Below are 23,994 nucleotides of genomic sequence, written 5' to 3' on the forward strand. Positions count from 1 at the left end.
CCTTGAGGAGTGCAAGGGGCTTCCCCCCTTCGGAGGCGCACGCCTCCGTTTGGCTCCCCCAGCCTGGAATGGCTTCGAAGGGGGGAGCCTCCCCGCCAGCCTCAGCGCTCTCACCCCCCTCTGGCTACGCCACCACGTGCTGCAGCAGCTCAACATTGCCCCAGTGTGGGGACAGAAGGGCGGCTTCTGAGCCTGCCCCGTAACCTGGAAGCGGGTCGTTTCCTCCCGCCTAGGGGTGGAGACCTGTGTCGTTTGAACCTCCCAAGATCTCCCGCCACTTTCTCGTCCCCTGCTCCCTTCTGAACCAGGAGGTGAGGTGAGGTGGGGTGCCTCCAGGCTCATCTCTGCTTCCTGAGGCGACTGTAGGGGGGCATGTTGTTGGCCACCGCCCCCTCCTCTCCACTCTAAGGTACCTATATATAAAATCTCTGCTTCCTAAGGTGACTGTGTGGGGTGGGGGTGGCAGGTTGTTGGCCACCAGACCCCCCCCACTCTAGGGTGTGTGTGTGTATACACATACATATATGTGTGTGTGTGTGTGTGTGTGTGTGTGTGTATTGTACAGTAATTCTGACAAGAATTGGAATTGTTTGAGAAATGTAAGGAAAAGAGAGTTTAATGAACAAAATATACTCTGAGTGTTAGTAGAAAAGTCCTTATTCAGTGTTTTTTCCATTATCTGTTATAGATAGAACCAAAATAGCCTCAATCATAAAACATATGACCCTACCTTGTAGTCCTACTGGTTTAAAATGTGTTCTCGATTATTAAAATTGTTCCCCACAGTTATAGATTTTAGCTTTATTCTTACCTGTGTTCTGTTGGCATTTTAATGTACTACAGTTGTTGTTGTTGTTATGAATATTTATATACTACTTTACGTGCTTGTTTTTCATGAGTGATATATATAAATAGCTAAAACATTCTTGCTAATAATTTAAGTGGATAAAAATTCAGTGAAAATTTATCTGTAACATGGCCATGTTATTTTAATAACCATTTTATTCATTTTCTGCCAGATATTTTTCTTCACTGCATTTCCTCAATCTAATTAGGAGTGTAAAGACTGAATGCTAGTGATTACTACTCTGCTAAATACCTGTCATGGGCACTGGTAAGTCTGCTGCTCCTAGTCTGGAATATGTTTATAGTAAAGCTTATCCACCTGAAGTAACCACTATTAGAAATTCTTTCAAATCAAACCAGCACTGTTACAGAATAACCTCTTTGATGTAATCAAAATACATGTGTACTCTCAAATATATTTGAGGAGTGTTGGTTGATAACCTAGATATTGGGTTAAATGGAATGCTTTTGGGAATGCCTGGTCCTGATTACTTCCACCCATTTATTTGCTTGCAACTCTGGTCTGGAGCAATGATTTGTTTCATAAAGATGAATATCAAACTTTTGTGATTTGTTGACAGAATCTGTTCTATGAAGGATGTAATCGCTTAATATTAGTTCTTCCAGCAAATTTGTGTTGGATGGGCAGTACCAAGTGCAGCACCATTTACAAGGCGTGCATGTGTTTATACGTGTATAAACCATCTTGTTACCATGCAGTACGTGCATAGGTATAGACCTTCTTGAAATGCATTTGAGCAGCAAACAGGAAAGGTTAACATGTATTATATGGATTTACCTGTATACATATACATGTGTGCTCTTCAGTCAGATATCACTACCTAAATATAAAATATATAAATATAAAATAAGAAGTGGTGTAAGCACATGTACTTTGAATGAACTGCTCCAGCTAGACATGTGTCATGCATTTCTAGCAACCAGTTAGGCCCTAGAATAGCTATCTGCAGACCTCCAAATTCTAGCAAGAATTTGCTTCTGGCTTTAACAGAACTACTTAACAAATAAATACTATAATTGTATCTCTCTAGCAGTTAAAAATTAAGAATTCAACCCCTAGGCTGCATTGTGCAACATCTGTCTGTAAATTATCACAAGCTTCACTAGTTACTTATAGATAGTATTCTTGGTTAAATACAAACTGATTTCATTATTTTTCTGTTGCTGTGTTGATTGCTTTAGGACAGAGAAAGAAAAAGTGGGAAGAAAGAGTGAAGGATGTCGAAATGCTAGCATCTTGGTATAAAAAAAAGCCTCTCTGTTCACCTTACAGACCACAGCTATCCAAACTATGGCAACCATCTTCAGTTTGGAAGCTATTTCATCGGCAAGCCCAAGCACTTAATTTTATCAAGACTTGTAAAGAGGTATAACTATTAAGCAGATTACTTTGACACTAAGATACCTTATAAGATTAAATGTAAGTCATACCTCAGTGAGGAAAGCAAAACTGGTTAGAGGAGGAAGAGCGATGAGAATGAAAGGGAGAAAGATGGGATGAGATATGTCTTTCTTTGGCTGCAATCCTAACCACACTTTCCTGGGAGTAAGCACCATTGAACAAAATAAGACTTACTTCTGAGTAGACCTGGTTAGGATTGTGCCCTTTGTCTGCTAACTGGATGAACCTTGGTCCAAGGGAGTCCCTGAAGCCTCTTGTAAGCACCCAGGTTCAGGAGCCACAAGCCAGTATGTGGAGTAGCAGGCATGCAATCTGGGAATTCCAGGGAAGACTTGGGTTGAATTCCAGGGAAGACTTGGGGAATTCCAGGGAAGACTTGCCAACAAGCCTACTTTTGAATCACACTTGGATCAGAGATCCACACTCAGCTATTAAAACAAAAGAAACAAAAGTCAAGAGAGGTTTCTGAATAAGGTGAAAAAGGGACAGGAGGCTGATATATCTGGGTGAAAGGTAGTTGGTCTGAATAGGTGTGTATGTATGTGTGTGTGTATATATAGGAATATATATTTTTTTCTTTAAATTTTCTTACTACACCTTATATTTACATTATATTTACATTCCTGTACACGAAAATCTGTTACATTACCGGTTTTATCAGTTGGTCTGAATAGGGAAGGAAAATAGCTCTGTCATAGAGGGGGTGGGTTCCGGAATGGAACCTCCATAGATATGGGGGGCACACCTGTACTACTTTAGAAAGGAGATGGATCTACCAACAGCTACTAATCATGATCTCCAGTGTTCAGTATGCTTTTGAATACCAGTTGCTGGAAGCAAGTAGGGATAGGGCTGTTGCCTTCATGCCCCGTCTGTGGGCTTTCCAGCATCTTGCATGTTGTCAAAAACCTTGGTCTGATGCTCAGAACCCTTAAGTTCAGAGCTAGACGCAAAGGAAAATGAGATAATATTTTCCACAAAACATACCAGTTTTTGCACTGTACAAATTACATGTACATGTCTCCCCTCAAAAATAATACACTGACTTTGACAGAGGGAAGGCTCAATAATGAGGTGTCAAGCCGCCTAAAATGAGGCCTTACAGATAAAAACAGGAAAATACATTTCATTTTTAATAAACAATATACCATGTTTTCTATCTTGTTTGCTTTCTTAAACAAACAGCAAACCTACAAACAGTGATGTTTTCCTTGTGATATTGCAGCACTCTATATTACCTTGCCTGCCTGACCCTACAGTTCATCCATATATTATAATCACAGTGAAGTGCCTTTCACTGACATTTGTGAAATGGATTCTGAAGCATTTGACAGGCTTTGTGCTGAATTTATGGTGATCTATTTATTTATTTATTTATTTATTTGATTTATATTCCGCTTTTCTCCCCGAAGGGCACCCAAGGCGGCTAACAATCAGGTTAAAAATACAAAATAGCAAATAAAGATTAAAAATACAAAACAGTTAAAACAATTAAAACAAGATAAAATACATGGATAAAATACATAGCATGCAGTAAAAGACAAATTTATAACAACAGCCCTTATGGTGCCTCGAAGGCTTTCCTGAATAAAAAAGTCTTCAGGTCACCGGAACGCTAATAATGAGGAAGCAGCTCTCAATTCAAAGGGCAGGGAATTCCATAGTGTAGGTGCCACCACTGAAAAGGCCCTGTTCCTGGCCACCATTTCCTTCACCACTCTCAATGGCGGCACAACCAACAGGGCCCCTTCTGATGACCTTAGAGAACGTACCGGATTATACAGAAGAAGGCGGTCTCTCAAATACGTTGGTCCCAAGCCGTTTAGGGCTTTAAAGGTCATAACCAGCACCTTGGATTCAGCGCAGAAACAAATGGGCAGCCAGTGCAGCCGCCAGAGTAGTGGCGTGACAGAGTCAAACTGCTGACCCCCAGCAACTACACGAGCCGCCGCATTCCGCACTAGCTGTAGCTTCCGGACCGTCTTCAGGGGCAGCCCCACGTAGAGCGTGTTACAATAATCTAATCTTGATGTCACCATGGCATGGACCATCGTGGTCAGATCCGCCTGAGACAGGTACGGCCGCAGCTGACGCATCAGCCAAAGCTGGGCAAAGGCACCCCTGACCACAGCTGACACCTGGACATCCAGGAGGAGCTGCAAGTCCAGGAGAACCCCCAAGCTGCGAACCTGCTCTTTCAGGGGGAGTGCAACCCCATTCAGAGCAGGGCGATAGTCCAGCACCTGCATCGTGGATTTCTGCACCAGGAGAACCTCTGTCTTGTCCGGATTTAATCTCAGCTTGTTCACCCTCATCCAGATCCCAACTGCCTCCAGACAACGCTCCAGGACAGAGACAGCCACCCAGGAGTCAGGATCTATATAGTAACCATCATCTGTTCACATTTGTAAACATATGCTGGCAAGAGAAAAAGAGTCACACTTGGTAGCATCTGGTGGCCAGGTTGGAACCAGTTTACTGGTTCGAGAGCAATAGGGAATGCTGCCATCCTGTGTGAGGGAGTTACAGAAGGGGAATAGAACAGGTCAGCATAGTGGAAGGAAATTCAGTCAATTGAGTGCTATCCCTTCTTCCAGTTCTCTTTCCTCTCAATAAGTCATGCCCATGTATCAGTAGCCCTTGATGAGATACTTTTCAGATTGCCTTTGCTATCTTTTGGTCACACTTGGGCTTCCTTTGTGTACACATTATTTCTAGTGTACAGGAGGAATGAGTTGGAAGCCAAGCATGACGAAGGAATTAAAGTCCCTAACTGGCTTTTGAGTGCATTTTAAAAGAGCAACTGATTTTGTTGTGTTGTTATTTTAAAAGGATGTTCATGTATTTGCTATGGAGAAGAATGCTACAGACATGAAGAGGGTTTATCTGGTGACAACATACACAGAGCTTTGGTTTTATTACAAGTAAGTATCTGAAAAGCAAAACGAGGAGGCTTAAAATGATTGATGTCATTTTATACATGTGGAGCCTGGATCTATGCATGTATACTTTCTGCCAAGTAAACATTTGTAGGATTGTAGCAAAGTTTTATCGTGGGAGCACTTTTTAAAAAGGAAACTGAGAAAAGCAGGAGTGCATGCCTCCCCCTTTTGAATCTTGACCTCACTCTTGAATATTTTTACTAGTAAAGAACCTGACACTCTGACATAATGTTGGTTCACATTGTGCCCTGTCCTGTCCAACTTTTATTATAGAGAAAATTGGAATATTAATTTTGGTACAGTAATTTTTCCAGTTGCCATAAATATGACTACATGTACCATGATTCTTTACTTAATCTAGCAAACATCATGGAACAAGTCTGATGCACAGCTATGAAGTTATTCCTGAAGAAACTGTTTGCAAACTTTACTTTGATTTGGAATTCTACAAACCAACAAATCCAAGAGCTGATGGAAAGCAGATGGTAGCAAACTTAATGGAGGTAATATTAAAAGAAAAATCAGGAATATAGATTGGTTAAACATTAGAAAAATGTTCTAATTACAAGCTATAGAATCAGCTTAAGCTGTAGAATCAGCTTCATGGGGAGGGGGTAGGATCTTCTTGGAGATTTTCTAGGAAAGGTAATAGTTTAAAATATAAGATAGCCAATGAAGAGTATTGGGCAAGACCCATAAAAGCCTTTCTAATTTATGACTTTGGAAGCAGTAGGCGCAAACCATATAATCTGAATAGTGATTTAGACCGGTGGCTCACAATCTTTCCCGCAGCATGACCCACCTCATAACTCCACAGAGGGTCACATCAGTGCTGGACAGAATGACTTACTGGGCACATCCAGAGGCCTCTTCCAGCTTGCACTGGGCCAGTGACCCACTCTTTTGGCCTCTGTGGGCGTCAGAATGGCCCTCAGAAGTGTCCAAAAGCTAGTTAAGGTTTTCAGAGACAACTTCCGGTTTGACCTGAAGTAGCTCCGGATGCTTTTGTCGGCCATTCTGAGGCCTGTGGAGGCTAATAGAATTGGTCATCAGCCCAATGTAACCTGGAAAAGGCCTTGGAAGTTCTCAGTAAGTCATTCTGGCCAGCAGCATTGCTAGGAAGACACCCATCCCCTTCCAGACTAATTCCGATTTGAAGCCAAATACTCCCAGGGGCACACAGGATGGCCCAACTTGCGACCCACTACACGTGGACTCACAACCCATATTTTGGGAAACTCTGATTTAGACTTCTGTACTAGAAACTGGAAATTATCAAGTGTTTTAGAACCTGACATTCTCAAGGTGTTTGATATGTCATAATAAATTTTACCAAAGTAGAAGTAAAGTGAGCTTAATCTTCTAAGTGAAAATAAGAAATTTAGTGGCGGACGTTAAATCTGAAGCAGACTGGGGAAAATGGCAGCTGCATGTTCATCCCCACCATACAAGCCTGGCTGAGTACATAAGGTATTCACTGACAGAAATGAAATGTCTGGGTCTGAAGAGCTTCTGGATGGAAAGAGTGTACTGAAGAGAGGATCCAATCCAATTTGGGTCTTATGGTGGTGAATCTCAGCTAAACAGCCGGCACAGGACTGAGGAGACTGACTGAAATCAGTGTATGGGGAGGTAAGTAAAAATATTTTTACTTACCTCTCCTGGGCCATCAGTTCTCCTCCCTAGTCCACAGCATACAGTGCATGTTCTGTCACTGGTGCTATGTGTTCTGGGCTTGGAAGGAATAGGATCGAACCCTTAAAGTGTTAACTTGCCATATATTTTGTAAAGAATGGAGCTAAGATAAAGTCTGAAACATAAGACGAGATGAGTTCTAAAAGATTTTGAAAACACCTGAGGTATATAATAATTAAATTTCCAACATTTTAAATATACAGTGGTGCCTTGCATAACGAATGTCTCGCGCACCGAAAAACTCTCAAAACGAAAGCGTTTTGCGATTTTTGTTGACTCGCACAACGAATTTTTATGACCTGTGCTTCGCAAGATGAATTTTTTCCTTTTTTTTATTGTCCTGGTTTGTTTTAAATCGCACAACTGTTAATACCCAGGATGCATTGTGCCTGGAGGTTTAAAAAGCCTCCCCAATGCAGCCTGGGCTCACTTCTCCACGTGCAGTTCCAGGGTTGACTTCCAGGAGCAACTGTGGCCTGTGCTGTGGGCGAACCCTGTCTTTGGTCAACTGTTCTGAGCAGTTCACCAACTCCTTGGGGAACCTACTACCAGCAGTTAAGGTAAGTTTCTTTGAACTTTTCATAACTTTTGGGAAGTGGTGGCCAGCGTTTGAGGTACATTTTGGGGGGCCAGCTGGCCAGTTGGCCAGTTTTGGCCTGCTGTTTTGGGGAGGTTAGGGGAGTTTTTCCAGCAGTTTGGGGAATCTGTGGAACTCATTTGCAACCGTTTTTCCAGACCAGGATTTAAGGCGCTTCTTCACAGGGACATCTCAAGCAGTGGAAAGGTAGGCAGCGTAGCTTCACCATATGCATTTGTTCTCCTGTGTTGGGGGGGGCTGTTATGCCACTTTTTTGTCCCGGGCAGGTTTGGCCAGGTAGGGAGCTTAGCTTCACCGTGAGCATTTGTTCTCCTGTGTTGGGGGGGCTGTTATGCCACTTTTTTGTCCTGGGCAGGTTTGGCCAGGGGTGGGAAGGTGTGCGTGAAGCTGATGTGAAGCACTGCCTTTTGTTTTTGCGAACGTAGCAACTGCTGACATGGGTCCCAAGAAGGCTGCTCCTGCAGAGGCCGGGAAGAGGACAAAGATGACGCTAGAAATGAAGAAGGAGATCATCCAGAAGCACAATGGAGGCATGCGAGTGACAGACCTCGCCAGGGAGTACGGGAGGAATCCATCCAACATCGGGACCATCCTGAAGATGAGGGAGAAGATCCTTGCGATAGATGCAGCCAAGGGAGTCACCAGGATCGTGAAGAACCGGCCAGCTGTTCTGGAGGAGGTGGAGAAGTTGCTGCTCATCTGGATGGAAGAGAAGCAGCGTGCAGGGGACACAGTGACTGAGGCTGTCATTTGTGAGAAGGCCAAGGCCTTGCACACAGACCTTGTACAGCAAGAGCCAGGAACCTCAGCCGAGCCAGAAGTCTTCAAGGCAAGCAGAAGCTGGTTTGAAAGATTCAAAACCAGATCTGGAATCCACAGCGTGGTCAGGCATGGAGAGGCTGCCAGTTCCGATGTTCCTGCGGCTGAGGACTTTGCCTCGGAGTTCCTGGAGGTCGTGACTACACAGGGCTACCTTCCACAGCAGGTCTTCAGCTGCGATGAGACCGGGCTGTTTTGGAAGAGGATGCCCAAAAGGACCTTCCTCACTCAAGAGGAGACCAAGCTGCCTGGCCACAAGCCCATGAATGACCGTCTGACCCTCCTCTTCTGTGCCAACGCCAGCGGGGACCTGAAGATAAAGCCCCTGCTGGTGTACCACTCCGAGAACCCACGGGCCTTCAGGAAGCACAAGGTCAACAAAGACTGGCTGAGCGTGTTGTGGCGATCCAACGCTAAGGCTTGGGTCACACGCGTCCTGTTTGTGGACTGGGTCAATCTGGCTTTTGGCTCTGCTGTCAAGCAGTACCTGCTGGACAACGACCTGCCGCTGAAGGCCATGCTTCTGATGGACAATGCTCCTGCTCATCCTCCAGGCCTTGAGGAAGACTTGTTAGAGGACTTCCGCTTCATAAACATCATGTTCCTGCTGCCTAACACCACCCCACTACTCCAGCCAATGGATCAGCAGGTCATCGCCAATTTCAAAAAACTCTACACCAAGGAGCTTTTCAGGCGCTGCTTCGAGGTGACTGATTGCACCAACCTCACCCTGCGTGAATTCTGGAGAGACCACTTCGACATCGTCAGCTGCGTGAAGATTATCACCATGGCCTGGGACAGGATCAGCCAGAGAAATCTGAATTCCGCTTGGCGCAACCTGTGGCCAGACTGTGTGGCAACAAGTGACTCTGATGCTTCTGTGCCTGCACCAGAGTCAACAGTGCTGGAGGACATTGTTCCCTTGGGGAGGACCATGGGCCTCGAGGTCACAGAGGAGGACATCTGCGAGCTGGTGGAGGACCACGACCGGGAGCTGTTCACCCAGGAGCTGGTCGAACTGCAGGCAGAGGCTACGCAGGAGCAGGCCTCTTTGGAAGAGGAAGAATCATCAAGTGAGGAACAGCTGTCTTCCACGGAACTGAAGGACATGTGCCAACAGTGGAAAAACGTGCAGACTTATGCACAGCGGCACCACCCAAACAAGGCTCTGGCACATGACCTTGCGAACATGTTTGATACAAGGATCATGTCCTCTTTCAGAGGGGTGCTGAAAAGGCGGCTGAAGCAGCAGACCATGGAGAGGTTCTTCATGAAGAAGCAAAGAGTGGAAGAGGAACCTGCTGCTTCTACCAGTGGTGCCCAGTTGCCTTCTTCCTCCTCCTCGTTCTCCTAGAAGCCTTGAAGTCAAGCCTTGAAGCCTTCTCCCAGTTGTCCAAGTTGTTAAGTTAAGTTAAAGCAGTGATGCTGAGACTTGGGGGACAGAGGGGTCTGTCTCCAGGTTGTCTTTGGCTAACTGTAAACTGCTTCTGTCCTAGCTAGCCAGCCTGAGACTGTTCCCAGTTTGCCAGTGTCCCTGCCTACTCTACTGCGCCTTCTCCCAGTTGACCAGCGTTCGTGCCATCCCCAGAGAGACCCTCCACAGCTCTGGGAACGTAAAAGACTGCTGCTGTGATGTGGAGACAGTTCTCTCTGCCTCCAGTTTCCTGACTTAAAAGACTGGTCCTGTAGGTTGAGACACTTCAGGAGGTTGAGACACTTCAGGCTCACTTGGTAACCTTAAAATGTTTGTGTCCCCTAGAGCCTTAGAGAGGCCTTTGGTGATTTTAAAAAGTTTCTGTATTGGTTTCTGTATGATGTCCCTGTTTACATGCCTTAAAAATGTACTTTCTGAAGAGTTTTGCACAGTCCAAGGACTGTTTGTGACTGTTTCTGTTCAGTTTCAGTGTTGAGCCTCAAGTCAGATGGTCCTGCCTCATGTTTGCTGAGTTTTAAATGTTTTTCTGTCATGTTAAAAAAGTTGAAGTTTTGTGCTTGAAATTTTTGAAATCCTCTGTACAGTATGTATGCCTTTAAAGAGCACTTAATAAACACTTTGTAAACCAAATTTGACTTTGTTCTGACTTTTCTTGCCCATAGGAACGCATTGATTAAATTTCAATGCATTCCTATGGGAAAAGTGCTTCGCAAAACGAAAAACTCGCAAGACGGAAGGACTCGCGGAACGAATTAATTTCGTTATGCGAGGCACCACTGTATTGGCCAAAATCTAAGGGCTATGTATGACCTAGAATATATGTATGTCTGGGATCTTTTTAACATGCCCCTTCTAATAGTAGCTATTGTATCTCTTGAAGACTCTCTAGAGCAGCATTCCAGAAAGAATTAGGAGTTGCTGCTGGCCGGAAAAGTTGCAACCCTTCTAGCTGCACCAAGATATTGAAGTAAATACCACTGGGATCAGGTGGTCTTAGAGCCCAATCCTAAACCAACCCAGCGCCAGGGCTGAGCGCTAGTGCCAGCGCTGGGTGCCGTAAAGTGTGTTTATAGCACCGTCAGAGCTGGGAGTGCCGGTGCTGGGCCCTCACCAGTCAGATGCAAGGGCCCAGTGCTGGCAAAAGGAGGATGCGCCAAAAAGGAGGATTAGGCAGGGGTGAGGGCAGGGTGGGGGAGGAGTGGGATGGGGGAACCAGTGGAGCCTTCCAGCCTGACACAAATTCTTTAAGTTTGTGCCAGCAGAATAGCTGGTGCAGACTTGAGAAGCCCCATTATGGGGCTTGGGGCTTTCCCCGGGTGGAGGGGACAAAAGTTCCCTTCCCCAAGGAGACCATTTGCTGCTTCCAGGCAGGCAGAAGCCGGATACAGCAGTAGTTGCTTTGGTGCCACTGCTCCAGCGGGCGCCAGGAAGCTCAGGATTAGGCTGTTCACCCAAGATTTAGGGTATTGTTTGTTTGGCTTTTTAGTCTCTGTCTTCATTTTTAAAATCTGTGTAATCAGTGAAGATATGAAATTGTGCAACTGTGTAAGTAGAGAAAAAACTGTTAAATGTAAGAATGTTACTATCTATTTTTCAGTTTGTTTGTGAAAAATTGGAAGAACACTATGGAGTAAAATGTTCAGCTGAAGATGTTCTAAATTTGGATTCTAGCACTGAAAAAAAGTTTAGTTGCCATTTAATATTTCAGCTCCACAATGCTGCATTTAAGAATAATGTTCATATAGGTAAGTGTAACCTACATCAAACATATGCAAAATAAAATATGATTTTTTACAACATGCAATTTTTATCCATTTTAAAATAGGGAAGACTGTACATCTCCATACTGTTGTTTCACTTTCTGCTTATCTATCTCCAGTTACTAACAGTTCATTTAGAAATGGTCCTATTGTGAATATTTAGCTCTACCCTACTGTGCCTTATCTGAGAACACATGATCCCTTAGTGCAGTTGTTGTGCATACTTTCCAAAAGTCTTCCCTATTTGCATGTGTCATTTGGGCTTTTGAATAGTTATTCAGTATGTAACTGTTTAGAAAGATTATTGTAAACTGAACTGTATACACAGGAAACTGGCAGCCGTATCTACGATTGATAGACAGCTTGAAATGAATGCATTCTGGTTCATGACTGTCTAGTTTGCTGGATATATTCTTTGTAAAATTAAGGATAAAGGAATTTGTACTGTGCAGACTTTATGTTTTTGTTTGACTCTAAGCTTTCTGGATTCAATTTTTTCATTAAGTAGAGCATTGCCTATTGATTCTTAGATTCTGTTGGAAAATGTCTCAGATCGAACAGTTTTTGAAAAAAAATATTGTTAGCTTTTCTGACATTAAATTTTTTAATTTTCTGTATTCTGTTCCTTTAAGGTAACTTTGTAAGAACAATTTTGCAACCTGCTATACTTTTAATTCAGGATAAAGATGCCTTGGTTCCAGAAAAACAAGTCATATCTGCTACTTCACAGTGTTGTAAAATTACTACTGAGTTTTCTAAGTGTGTTGAAAACCAGACTGTAACCAAGGATGTATCTCAAAGCTGGCAACAGAATTCACACAGAATACAGGAAAAGAAGACATCTCAGTGGAAGGAAAATCCAGATCTTTCTTTCCTAATAGTGAATGGTAAACAGGGAGAAAAACAGCTCTTTGTGGATCTTGGTAAATATAATAAACCTTTCACAGACAACTCTATGATAATACTATTTCAAGGATGTGTACAAACTGAACATTCCTTGTGCCCTTAATTGGAAGGCATATGTGAAATTTTGCTGTGACTATCACAGCTATTTTCATCCTTTTTCAGCTCAGGGCACACTGTCAAGGCACTAAAATTGTCAGGGCACACTCCCAGTTTTTACTTACATTAAAATTAATTTTTAATTAATATAATTAATACAATTAAATCATTACATGACAAAGGGCACAATCCTAACCAGGTCTACTCAGAAGTAAGTCCTATTTTGTTCAATGGAGCTAACTCTCAGGAAAGTGGTTAGGATTGCAGCCTGGGGGGGCATGTGCCTGTGGGACTTACTTCTGAGTAGACATGCCTAGGATTGGGCTTTTGGTTGCACTCTTTTTTTCTCAAATACACAAGCAGGCAATTGGCACTTCTCCTCTTCCCCACCTCTTCCCACAGGCACATTCCCCCCCATCTCATAATTGCAGTTAGCACCCCTCCTACTGTCCCTCCCCTCTCTTGTCTGCACCTTCCAAAGGTCCAGAATCACTTGCCTCACATTCTCCCCCCTTGCCTGCTCCTGTATTTCAGAAAAAAGTGTGACCAAAAGCCCAATCCTAGACATGTCTACTCAGAAGTAAGTCCCATTATAGTCAATGGGGCTTACTCCCAGGAAAGTGGGGGTGGAGAGGAAACTGAGATCCCAGCCCAGCTCAGGCATGTCTACTCAGAGGTAAGTCCCATTATAGTCAGTGGGGCTAGGAGAGGAACTTGAGAGCCCAGCCTAGCTCAGTCACATCTACTCAGAAGTAAGTCCCATTATAGTCAATGGGGCTTACTCCCAGGAAAGTGTGGATAGGATTGTGGCCCAATGCCCCTCCTGAAAGGCAAGGCAGGGAGGGAGGGTCATTTTGTGGAGCTGCAGGCAACTGTGGCAAGGAGAAGTAACTTAGAAGGACCCTCAGCCAGCCCATTCTTAGGCTGCTGGCCTCAGCTGGCTTCCTACCTGCTTGCCTGCCCCCTGGTTTTCACTCACTCCACCAGACCTCCTCCAGGCTTTTCTGGTTGCCCAATCAGCACGCAGGGAAGACAAGGGACTTGATACCCAACCCTAGGCGTGTCTACTCAGAAGTAAGCCCCATAATAGTCAACAGGGCTTACTTCCAGGTAAATGAGGCTCGGGTTGCAGCCTTCATCTTGCTCAGCAGCAGGAGATACAAAGCAGCCTCAGCTGCTCCTTTTTCTGCTGCTGCATGAGGGTCAAAGCAGCTGCTTCTCCCACCAGCAGCTGTTGCCTGCTGCCTGCCTCCTCTGGCCCCTCGGCACACCTGAGGCTGCCTCACAGCACAGGAGTGTGCTGCGGCACAGCGGTTGAAAACTGCTGCTCTATCACTTTGTAAATGCATTCCCAGTTACTGTATAGAAGACATTCTGGGCTGCAGGCACAAGTGCTTTAGGGGATTCTTTATCACTATTCCATTCTTAATTTCAAAATGACACAACACAGTCAATTACAGATGGGGCCTCCGTATCTGTGACAGGCCTGTTCTCAAACCCCTCCCCCCATGGATCCTGAAAACAGCAGATAATGAAATCAGCTGTTTCCGACCATTTAAACCCTCTGAAGGTGACCAAAGTAGCATTTTGGTTTTTTTCCAGCCTTCCAGGAAACTGGAAGTATTGTTTTTCAGGCCATTCTGAAGCCTGCAGAGGCAGCAGGCAGATGTGTGCAGTTACTTTTTTTCCCTTTAGGAGTTTATACAAAGAATAGAAACTTCCGACTATTCAAATCATCAAAAGCAAGCAACGGTACCATTCTGGACATTGCTGAAGATAACAAGTTTGTTCCCAAATCTGTAAAGAATATCTGCACAGAACAGCAGTATTTCTTTTCCTCCTTGATCTGTAACATAAGGTAACTACTATCACTTACTGAAATTTTTTCCCCATGGTTTTATTGATTTCTGAGGATATTCATTATTTCACTTGTAGCAATTAACTGAGGCATGCCAGTGCTGCTCAAGTGACCTGCCTTAAAGTAAAAGGGGCGTAGGAACTGCCCCAGATCTGGCTGTGTGGAGGTGGAGGTTAAAGAGGAGAGGGAGAGAGTAAAAGGAGATTAAAAATAATTTGTCTTTGTTATGCCTCACCTCTCTGAAAATGTTCTGCAAGGCTATACCTCCATTTATCAGCGATATACAGGTATATACTTGTTTTTCAAAGCACTTGGAGGAAACTTTGCAAGTGAAATTAATGATTTATTTTGATGTGTGTAGGTATATGTGGAAAGAGAACATTGACACAGAATGGTTAGGAAAAAAATGCTTGTGTTCTTCATATCTGAGGTTCCATTTTTCAGCTCATTCTTCTCTCTCTCTCTGATCAGATATTCAGACTCTTTGAAAATTCTTTTCTGTGACAACCCAGAGAAGAAAAGAGAAAAATCTGTCTGTTTAGATGGCCGTGTTTCTAGTCTCTGTTTGGGTAATGATATTAAATTAATGTTAACTACTCCTTTTCAGTTTTAGAAATGTCTTTGAACGTTTAAACTACCTTTTTATTTCAGTATTTGGCTTTGCAAATTTTAACATCTGACTAAATTGTGAAACTCATATCTAACTATGCATCTGGAGAGGTGAATCTTCAACCAAACTTCCTTGTTATATTCAGGTGGGACATAAGAACATAATAAGAGCCCTGCTGGATTAGGCCAAAGGCCCATCTAGTCCAGCTTCCTGTATCTCACACTGGCCCAAAAAATGCCGCAGAGAGCACACAAGACAACAGACACAACCTGTGTCCCGGTGCCCTCCTCTGCATCTGGCAATCAGAGGCAGCTTGCCTCTAAAACCAAGAACTTGCACATACCTACTAGGACTTGTAACGCATAATGAACTTTTCCTCCAGAAATTTGTCCGATCCCCTCTTAAAGGCATCCAGGCAAGATGCCATCATTACTTCCTCTGGCAAAGAGTTACCCAGACTAATGCTGGGTAAAGAAATATTTTCTTTTGTCTGTCCTAACTCTCCCAACACTCAGCTTTCATGGATGTCCTCTGGTTCTGGTGTTATGTAAGGGGAAAAAAAGAGCATCTCTCTATCCACTCTGTCCATCCCCTACATAATTTTGTATGTCTCAATCATGTTCCCTGGGATCTCGGTATCCACTGATTTGACCACTGATACCAAGGTTCACCCTTAAATACTTTGTAACAACGAAAAAAACATAAAAATCCAATTTCCTACCTTTTCGCTATTGAATAATTATAATTTTATTCCATTAGAGTCCATTATTCACTCCACCTAATGGCTGAATGAAGTATAGTGTCTTTACCAATGCATTCTTGGTTGACAATAGAGCAAGAAACCTGGAAGTGGTTCTTTAAAACTATTTTTCCACTGATTTGGTATCTACTGATTTTCTTTTTTAAATCCACTGGGGGTTCCAGAACGGAACCCCCATGGATAACAAGGCACAACCTGTGCGTTTAACATCTGCTGTGAATTTAAACATGATAAAAGCATTTGCCAAGCTGCTAGAATTCAGCATAACTGCCCAGACCTGGCCCTGCCTTCCATTCCATGCCTGCCTGCCCTCCCCAGCTCCAAAATGCCTCCTCTCCACCGCCCCCCCGACCCCTGCACCAGCGGAGCTTGGCTGGCACAGTCCTATCTTCTGCTACCATGGAGGCTGGATTTGGCCTCCGCAGGCCGGCGCACTTTTTTGCGGCTTACTTTCATAGAGGTGCAAGCATGCTTTATGGCATGTTTGCAACCCTCTTGGACCAGTGCAAGGGACTTGCAATGGTCCAGGGTGCAGTTCGGATTGTGCCCTTAGTAGCATTCATATATTATTTCTCTAACTATGTGCTACAGAAGAACTAGTGAATAATTGTTGCATCTTTTTTTATAGATCCCATGGGAGGATACCAATGTTCACCTTATCCAGAAATTGATAGCTTTGTTGTCTCTTTAGTCAGTAAAGATAATGTTCAAGGAGGTAAGAAATATTTTGCATGTCCAGCAGAAAAGGGTTGTTTTCTAAAGTTTGATTGATGTTGTTTGAAAAATCAGCTATTTTATTTTTCAGGAATACGACGATGGAATTATTTTTCTCTTGAACAGCTTCTTGTATATGACATCTCCAACTATCGTTGGTGTTGGAATATTGGCAGAGCTCACAAAAGTAACAATATAATGTATGTACACTTCTGTTCTCAAAATAGTTCCTACTATTGACTGTGTTAAAATACCACTTGGCTTTTGACTTTTATGATACAGTATATGAATTTACATAACATTAATCAGAATTTTGCTTTTCACAGAATGGGGTGAGATTTGAAGGACCTTGTCCATAGTCAACATATACACTAATGAACTAACGAGTCTTCCTTTCCTTACCATGTGGGCTGGGAAGGGGGAGATCTGAATTCTGATTTACTAAAAACTACTTCAACCTTCTTACTGGTAAGATTGCTACTGGCAATCCTACGCCTAATTATTCATGTTTCAGTCTGTCATCCAATGGAGTTTACATATGCTTAACTGCATCTAGTCATAGTTGACACTCAACTGTAGATTGACTGCTTCTTGCTTTGAGTATTTTGTTTCACTCACTCATTCACACACACAAACACACTGAATTTAACCAATTCCTACACCCTCTATTGTCACCTCATAATTCAAGAGACTGTGCACTTACTGCAGTGTTAGTGACAGAGCTGATTAATTGTTGGATGACTGTAGGGAAAAAATACTTGGACTGATTATCTTCCATGGCGTACCTGGGGGGCAAGAAGGGCGAATGTCTGGGTGCCATGCCTGCAGGGGCAGCAGCATCTCCTTCACCTCCTTCTGCTGCTGCTGCCCTCATCACCACCTTTGTACCCCCTCTGGAGACCTTTGGAGGGGTGGGAAGGTCATGCGCGACCTCAACAGCCCTCTGAAGGCTTTCCGAGGCCTCCGGAGGGCCTTTAACACCATTTTAAGGTCCTTAGAGAGCCGGGGAGACATTTTTAGGCCCTCTGGAGGCAGCATGCAGCCTTCTCTGGCCCGCCAAGGCTCCCAGTAGGAGGGGTGCTCAACTGGAGGGGCGGCCCTGGGTGGCACAGGGGCCAGGGTCACCACTGATTGCTTGATCATTGGGCTCACTTGCATGTTGCAGCAACATTCTGCTCACCTATGGACTGCTACGTTTTTCCACCCTGCAGCACCATTTAGAACATTTGGTTTGGGAAGTTCATCTGCAATCTCTCGTCAGATTAAGCTAATGATGTTTGGGTACTTTGTTTTATGCTTACAAATACATTAGTGCATAAAATCAAGCATTAGTGAGAAACTAGAATTTCCTTTTTTACACAGCATTTATTTGGGCTACAGTATATAGCAATAAAGACTATTGCCATTTACTGCCATGCACAAACTTAATTTCATATTTCCCTTACATCTGTATTTGAAGGATTGTTGTTGATCTGAAAAAGGAGATTTGGTATCAGAAATGTCATGATCCTGTTTGCAGAGCAGAAAATTTCAAGTCAGAGTGTGAGTACTTCTGTATAAACTACAATATTACAAATGACCAATTTTAAAACCTAGCTAATGTAAAACTCACTTGTATTTGTTTCATAGGTTTTCCATTGCCAGCTAAGGTATGCCTTCCATTCCTTTTTAAAGAGGTATGTTTTTCTCACTTTAAATTAATGCTTCAATTATCAGTCAAGGCATATAGGGGGCCCACATTATCCATAGGTTTGGCGTTCTCGGATCTCCAATATCCATGGATGCTGAATTTCCCCTCTAGACCTACTTTTAAAATAGAAGTAGACTTTTCTTAGCATAGTATTTAATGGTGGAATAGGCTTACTGTAAAATTTGTACAAGCTCATGCTTACTTAACATGCACATATTGAAAGCTTTCAATGCATGACTTTTGCATGACTACCTATAGATTTAAAAACTGAGACGCAGGCTGCTATCTTATCCACTTTCCTGAGAGTAAACCCCATTGAACACAATGACTTCTGAGTAGACATGCATAGAATTGGGCTGACGATCAATGTGCCGGGGAATGTGGATAGCATTCCTGCTATTATATTGCTCTTCTGTGTATGCTTCACTTCTGTTCAAATCTTCCTTATAGCTCTCATATTTATCCCCACATTACATTGTTGTGATCTTATGCATTTGTTAGGAAGTAGGTTGCATCTTACATGCAGCAGACTTGAGCAAATCCAAATACATGTGCTTGCCAAAAAAAGACAAAGCGCAGGTGTTTAAATAGCGCAGGTGATGCGGTCCACCATTCCACTTACTGTTTATGCCCCAATGAAGCCGCTGTTCCTTCAGTTATTCAGTATCTCATGCTTTTAGTTCTTAAAAGAACAGTACATTTTTTGGCTTTAAGGGAGTTTCAACTATACCCAGTTTTGGCTTTAAGCTCTGACCTCAGAATGTAACCCTTCTGTAAAATTGTGGGCCATACCACTAAAATTACTTACTAGATTGCTCCAGGTGCTATGTATCCTGTACTTTGTCCTCCCAGTAGAGAGGTGCTAAAGATGATTTACAGGTATAAACTTATGCAAAAATCCAAATAGGAGAAAAAGGTAATAAAAATGTATTCAGGAGGGCAAGAAAAAGCAGATAGCAATGACAATATAGGGAAAAGCCAAGTGAATAAAAAATGTCTTCAGCAGGAACCAAAACAAAAGGCACCAAATTCACTTCCAGTGGGAAGGAGTTTCACAATCTGGATGTTGCTATAAAGAAGGCTTTTTTGCATGTCACTGCCAACCACACTTCTGTTGGGGCTGGAACATGCAAAAGAGCCCTCTTCAATGACTGTAGGAGAGGTAGTTTCATGTGAGTTGTTGTTATTCAAATCCCAAGCAGTAGGGCCATAAATGTTAATTAACACTTTGAATTGCATCCTGAAACATACCAGGAACTAGTGCAGATGGTACAGCTGCTGCCTAGAACATAGAGTGGTGAGCATGCTTCCATGAGGTAGTGCTATGCATTTAGGATCTTTTTGGTCATAATCCTAACCAGCTTTCCAGCAATAAGGGCAATACAACTCCGAGTTAAGGGAACAAACATTGTCTTACCTTGAGGCCTCCGTGACAGCCCTCAACTGCAGGATGCGGCACATTCCCCACTGGCATAGATATGCCAGTGCTGGAAAGTTGGTTAGGATTGTGCCCTTTGTAGATCAACTGCTTCGAATTGCTCCCATTTAGTGGAGGGCAAACCTCCCTCTGTGGCCTAGAGAGTCCATCCTTAAGCAAAGCTTCTATGCCATACACTTGTTAAGCAGGATTTTGAAACTTTTGTGCGGTTGCATATCAATGGGAGAATTCATTGTTAAAACCAGCTCAGGCATCTCATATGAAATAGGCTAATAAATATGAACAATCCAAAACTTGAAAATTAAGGGTTTGTAGAAAAACACAAGTGTAGCATTGAAGTCATTTAACATTGAAACATTTGTTTTAAAGGATGAAGAATATGTGTATGCAATGGATGAATATGGGAACATAGAAGAAAAAGCAAGCACACATATTCCTGAAAGTTTGGCAGATGGCATATCATATTTAACAGCAGCACAAGCAAATAGGGAGCCCAACAAAAGTTCAAGTGTCAAGTGGGATGATGAGACTGATGACCTCTGTTTTCTAGAAGCTTCTGAGGATGTGGAACTGGCTAAAGCAGCTGATAATTTTCAGTTTCAGGGGAACAATGAGATTGATGACCTCTGTTTTTTAGAAGCTTTTGAAGATGTGGAATTGGCTGAGGCAGCTGATAGTTTTCAGCTTCAGGGGTACTGGATTGGGAATGAACTACCTGATGAGCTTCTAGCAGATGCTTTAAGAAAGCATGAAGTTGATGAAATGGTTGAATAAGTTAATTTAACTTGAATAGGTATCTTTATTCAGCCATGCTAAAATTAATTAAGTATTCCTTATCTTAGCTGGTCAATCAAGTAAGTTGTTTTAAGAGATCAGTATACTATGTTATTCACCAGAAAATCAGTTGTAATAAATGAAATGTACCTACAATGTTTGTGTGAGACTGATGCAATAGATTTTAGAAGCACTCATCTAAACTACAGAACAGTGGTTCTAGAACTGGTGGATTCATGGGTTCTAGAACTAAGGGGAAGGATCCCTAGGATCATGCCGCTGTGGGGGAAGGGGGGCTGTTTTTAACTTCTTACCTGCTGCTGGGGTCCAGGGGAGTGCAGGAACCCCACAGAGTCGACTGCAAGGCTCCCCATGGCTTGTAGAATGTAAAAAAAATGATCATGACCCACTTCCAGGTTGCAATCATGAAACTGGAAGTGAGTTGCAATTTTTTTTTTACATCCTACAAGCTGTGGGGAGCCTTGCAGAGGGCTCAGCAGGGCTCCCTGCACCCCCACCAGACTCTGGCAGCAGGTAAGTTAAAAACAGCCCCCTTTCCCCTGCTTTTGACCCCGTCTCTGCAAAGACTTAACCTGGTTCTCAAACTCCCAGAGAGTGAGAGAACCAGTGCTATAGAAGTTACTTGTAGGCTGGAGTTAATGTTTCACTAATCAGCTACCAGGATGCCAGTTTTGGAGGCAGATCCTTTTTTATTCTGGACTACAGAACACTGAAAGATTCATATGGTCAAAAGTTACTATTGTGCAGACAATACAGTTAAAAGTAAGTTCTATGCAATGTACTGAATTATGTTGAAATGAAATGGTGTTGGTGTTTAAGTAGTTTTGTGGATAATATTTGTAGCAATAAAAATATGAATATCCTGCATATGAATATACATACTGCTTATGAATACAGTCATGCCTTAGCACCTGCAGGAGTTTCGTTCACAGAACCCCCAAGGATGCCAAAATCCTCTGATAATCAAATGTGTGGGCCTTGGCACTTCAGACCTTCCAAATGCGACTGGAGCTCTATTCCAGTTATGTCCGGAGGGCCTTCTAAGTGCTAGGGGGCAATGTGCAGCCTCCCTGACCCTCAGAAGGCCTTCTAAGGCCTAGAAGGCTGAAAATCGTCACTTCTGGGTTTTGGCTGATGTGACTGGAACACAGCTCCAGTTGTGTTCAGAGAGTCCCTGTCTGACCAGATCTGTGGGTTTGGAACCTGCAGTTAATTCAAACCACAGATCCTGACTCCATGGATAGGGTGGAACAACCTGCATTGCATATGAGTATCCATATATTTACTCTTCTGAGGATTTTAATAGGTACAGAATATGGGATTGCAAATACAAATTGGCGCTCGTGATCCCTGGGAATGGAACTCCCACGGATACTGAAATCCACCTGGACCCTCTGAACCAGAGCAGTGTTCTGGTCAGGTCCACAAGCCCTTCTGAGGCCTTCAGAGGGCCAAAAAACCACTACTGGCTTTCAGCTGAAAACCAGAAGCAGTGGTTTTTGGCCCTCTAAAGACCTCAGAGGGACCTCCAGATTTGACCAGAGCACAGTTGTGCAGATAATGATGGCCAACATGTAGTTATCTGACAGAAGAGGACTTAACAAAAACTTTGTGTCACGTTTAACTAACTTTATTTGAAAGAATTTTATTGTCATGTACATAATTTTTCCTAAATGGTTGCTCTTATGCAATAAAATTTATAGTAAGAAAATTATAATTATTACAGACTGGCCAGCTGTGGACCAGTGGTACTGAGGGTGGGGGATCAGTCCTGTCTCCTAAGAGGTACAATGTGGCATCCTGCCAACTTCCTCTCCCTGAAACATCTTCGGGAAGAAGAAAAAACGGTTTAGGAGAGATTATGGCATATGTACATTGCCTAGCAGAAAGGCTGACAGGAACGCAGATATACCATAGTTAGAACTGAAAAAGTCTTCTGCTTGCTGGAAGGCTTTTCTACTTCTCTCTTTTCCTTCCACCATTTTGGGTAGCACAAAAGGGAGGAAGTTCAAGGAAAGCATGGTGCTTCAGCTAGTCAGAAAACTACTGAGGCCCCTTTCTCTCAAAACTCACCAGTAAAACCATCAAGTACATACTTTTTTCAGATTCATTGATCTGTCCTATCCAGTCTTCCCACTTTTTTTGTTTACCTCCAGTATTTGGTATTTTATATAATTATTCAGTGTTCACTGTACTAAGTTTATAAGTAAAATAAAAAATTGCTACTAGTTAATGTCACTTAACTGCTGGAGAGTTTTGGGTTGTTTTTTTTAAAGGAGATTTTCTTGCTTCAACAATTAGATCATTCCCATGTCTACTAATGTTCCATTACTGAACATGCTGTTCAATGTATTTTGTATGCAGTATTTGTCAGTTTACTTCTCTTCCTGCAAATCCAACATTTGTTGTAATTTTGACTCAATATTTTGAAAGTCACTTTCCACTCCTAAAATTCTTCGTGATTCGACCAGAAGGGCAGGAACACTAGAAGCGCCATACTGTGAAAAAGAGGAAAGACAACATTAAAACACCACTTGAAAACTTTGGGAACTAATTTCTTATGAGCGCTGTACCTTCTGATCTTATGTACTATACTTGTTTCAATTACCAATATATAATTGAGAATACCTCTGCTCATTCTGCAAACAATCCAAATTTACACTCTAAAGATATGTGTTGCAGCTGTTCTGTGAGCAGTGTCTTCCACTCACGCAAATCACGTTCCCAAAGGCTTCCTTGAATTCAAGAAACAGGCCAACATAAACTTGAATGACCCACAATATATACTGTGTTGTATGTCATTTTTTATTCATCCACAGCAGTGATTTTCAATCTTTTTCATCTCATGGCACTCTCAGAAGCTGCTAAAATTAAGGCACAGCATCAGTTTTTTTGACACTTGACAAGGCACATCAGACTGCTGGCTGGGGGCTCCAACCCCCAATGGCCCTACCAATATATAACCCTCCCCCAAACTACTGTGGCATATCTGCAGACAATTCATAGCACATAAGTGTGCAAGAGCAGTGCCTTCTTCCTTCACTTTCAACATACATATTTATGGAGAGAGAGAGAAAAATACCAATGCCACCCTCCTGGCACATCAGAGAAGGCAAGAGGCTTGCAGGAACAAGTCACTTGCAAACCTGTGATGTACCGTGTGTATGAGAGCGCGTGCTTCCCTCTTTGTATGTGTTTCTTTCATATGCTGCAGGCTGGAGAAAAGCTGGAAGCAGAGCCTCTCTTTTTCTCCCAATACACATACAGCCACACGTCTACTTTCCCTCACCCAGGAACCTGTGCAAGGTATCCCAGCTGGGTCTGCAGGTGTGTGTGTGTGTGCGCGCATGCGCGCGCATGTGCTGGGATCCCAGGGAAGGCAGCTCCACTTGGGGGGCTTGTAACTTGCATGCTGAGATTGCAAGAAGGAGGCTCAATTTTTAAAAGTCTTTTGGCTGCTCATACATACTTTGAGGATGCTTGCATACCTCCCTCTCAATATCCCTCTCTCTCTGTATGCATGTGGCTATTCCAAAAACAGACTCTGCTCTTCCTGGAGGAAGAACGTCTACACGCCCTTTCAACTCTCTCTATGTGTCTGCCTAGCTA

General features: G+C 43.1%; 2 protein-coding genes across 3 annotated transcripts in view; one reads left to right on the forward strand and one right to left on the reverse strand.

Annotated features, from left to right (window-relative positions):
- The first annotated feature begins 141 nt into the window (after positions 1-141).
- PRIMPOL (primase and DNA directed polymerase) lies at positions 142-20,691 on the forward strand. Of its 2 annotated transcripts, none has more exons than XM_066632163.1 (14): positions 142-409; positions 1,020-1,114; positions 2,050-2,234; positions 5,102-5,193; positions 5,573-5,714; positions 11,356-11,503; positions 12,151-12,441; positions 14,216-14,378; positions 14,850-14,947; positions 16,377-16,463; positions 16,554-16,662; positions 17,922-18,004; positions 18,092-18,138; positions 19,960-20,691. In XM_066632163.1, the coding sequence occupies exons 2-14, from the start codon at positions 1,105-1,107 to the stop codon at positions 20,362-20,364; spliced, it is 1,860 nt and encodes a 619-aa protein (XP_066488260.1). In that variant the 5' UTR covers positions 142-409; positions 1,020-1,104; the 3' UTR covers positions 20,365-20,691. The 2 variants fall into 2 exon arrangements, with proteins under 2 accessions (XP_066488260.1, XP_066488261.1); XM_066632164.1 differs by having other exon boundaries at positions 14,219-14,378.
- A 1,079-nt stretch (positions 20,692-21,770) lies between these two features.
- The window catches only part of CENPU (centromere protein U), a 29,207-nt gene continuing 26,983 nt past the window's right edge, over positions 21,771-23,994 (reverse strand). Inside the window, exon 12 of the mRNA XM_066632396.1 lies at positions 21,771-22,883. Within this exon, the coding sequence (XP_066488493.1) occupies positions 22,761-22,883 (123 nt within the window). The 3' untranslated portion in view covers positions 21,771-22,760. The remainder of the gene's footprint in view (positions 22,884-23,994) is intronic.

This window comes from Tiliqua scincoides, chromosome 6 (genome assembly GCF_035046505.1).
Source record: "Tiliqua scincoides isolate rTilSci1 chromosome 6, rTilSci1.hap2, whole genome shotgun sequence".
Taxonomy (NCBI): domain Eukaryota; kingdom Metazoa; phylum Chordata; class Lepidosauria; order Squamata; family Scincidae; genus Tiliqua; species Tiliqua scincoides.

Excerpts from the sequence above, each read along its gene's own strand:
- PRIMPOL (XM_066632163.1), top strand. Across the intron at positions 12,442-14,215 it reads ACAGCTCTTTGTGGATCTTG|GAGTTTATACAAAGAATAGA; the intron begins GTAAATATAATA and ends TTTTCCCTTTAG. Across the intron at positions 14,948-16,376 it reads TGTTTCTAGTCTCTGTTTGG|ATCCCATGGGAGGATACCAA; the intron begins GTAATGATATTA and ends CTTTTTTTATAG.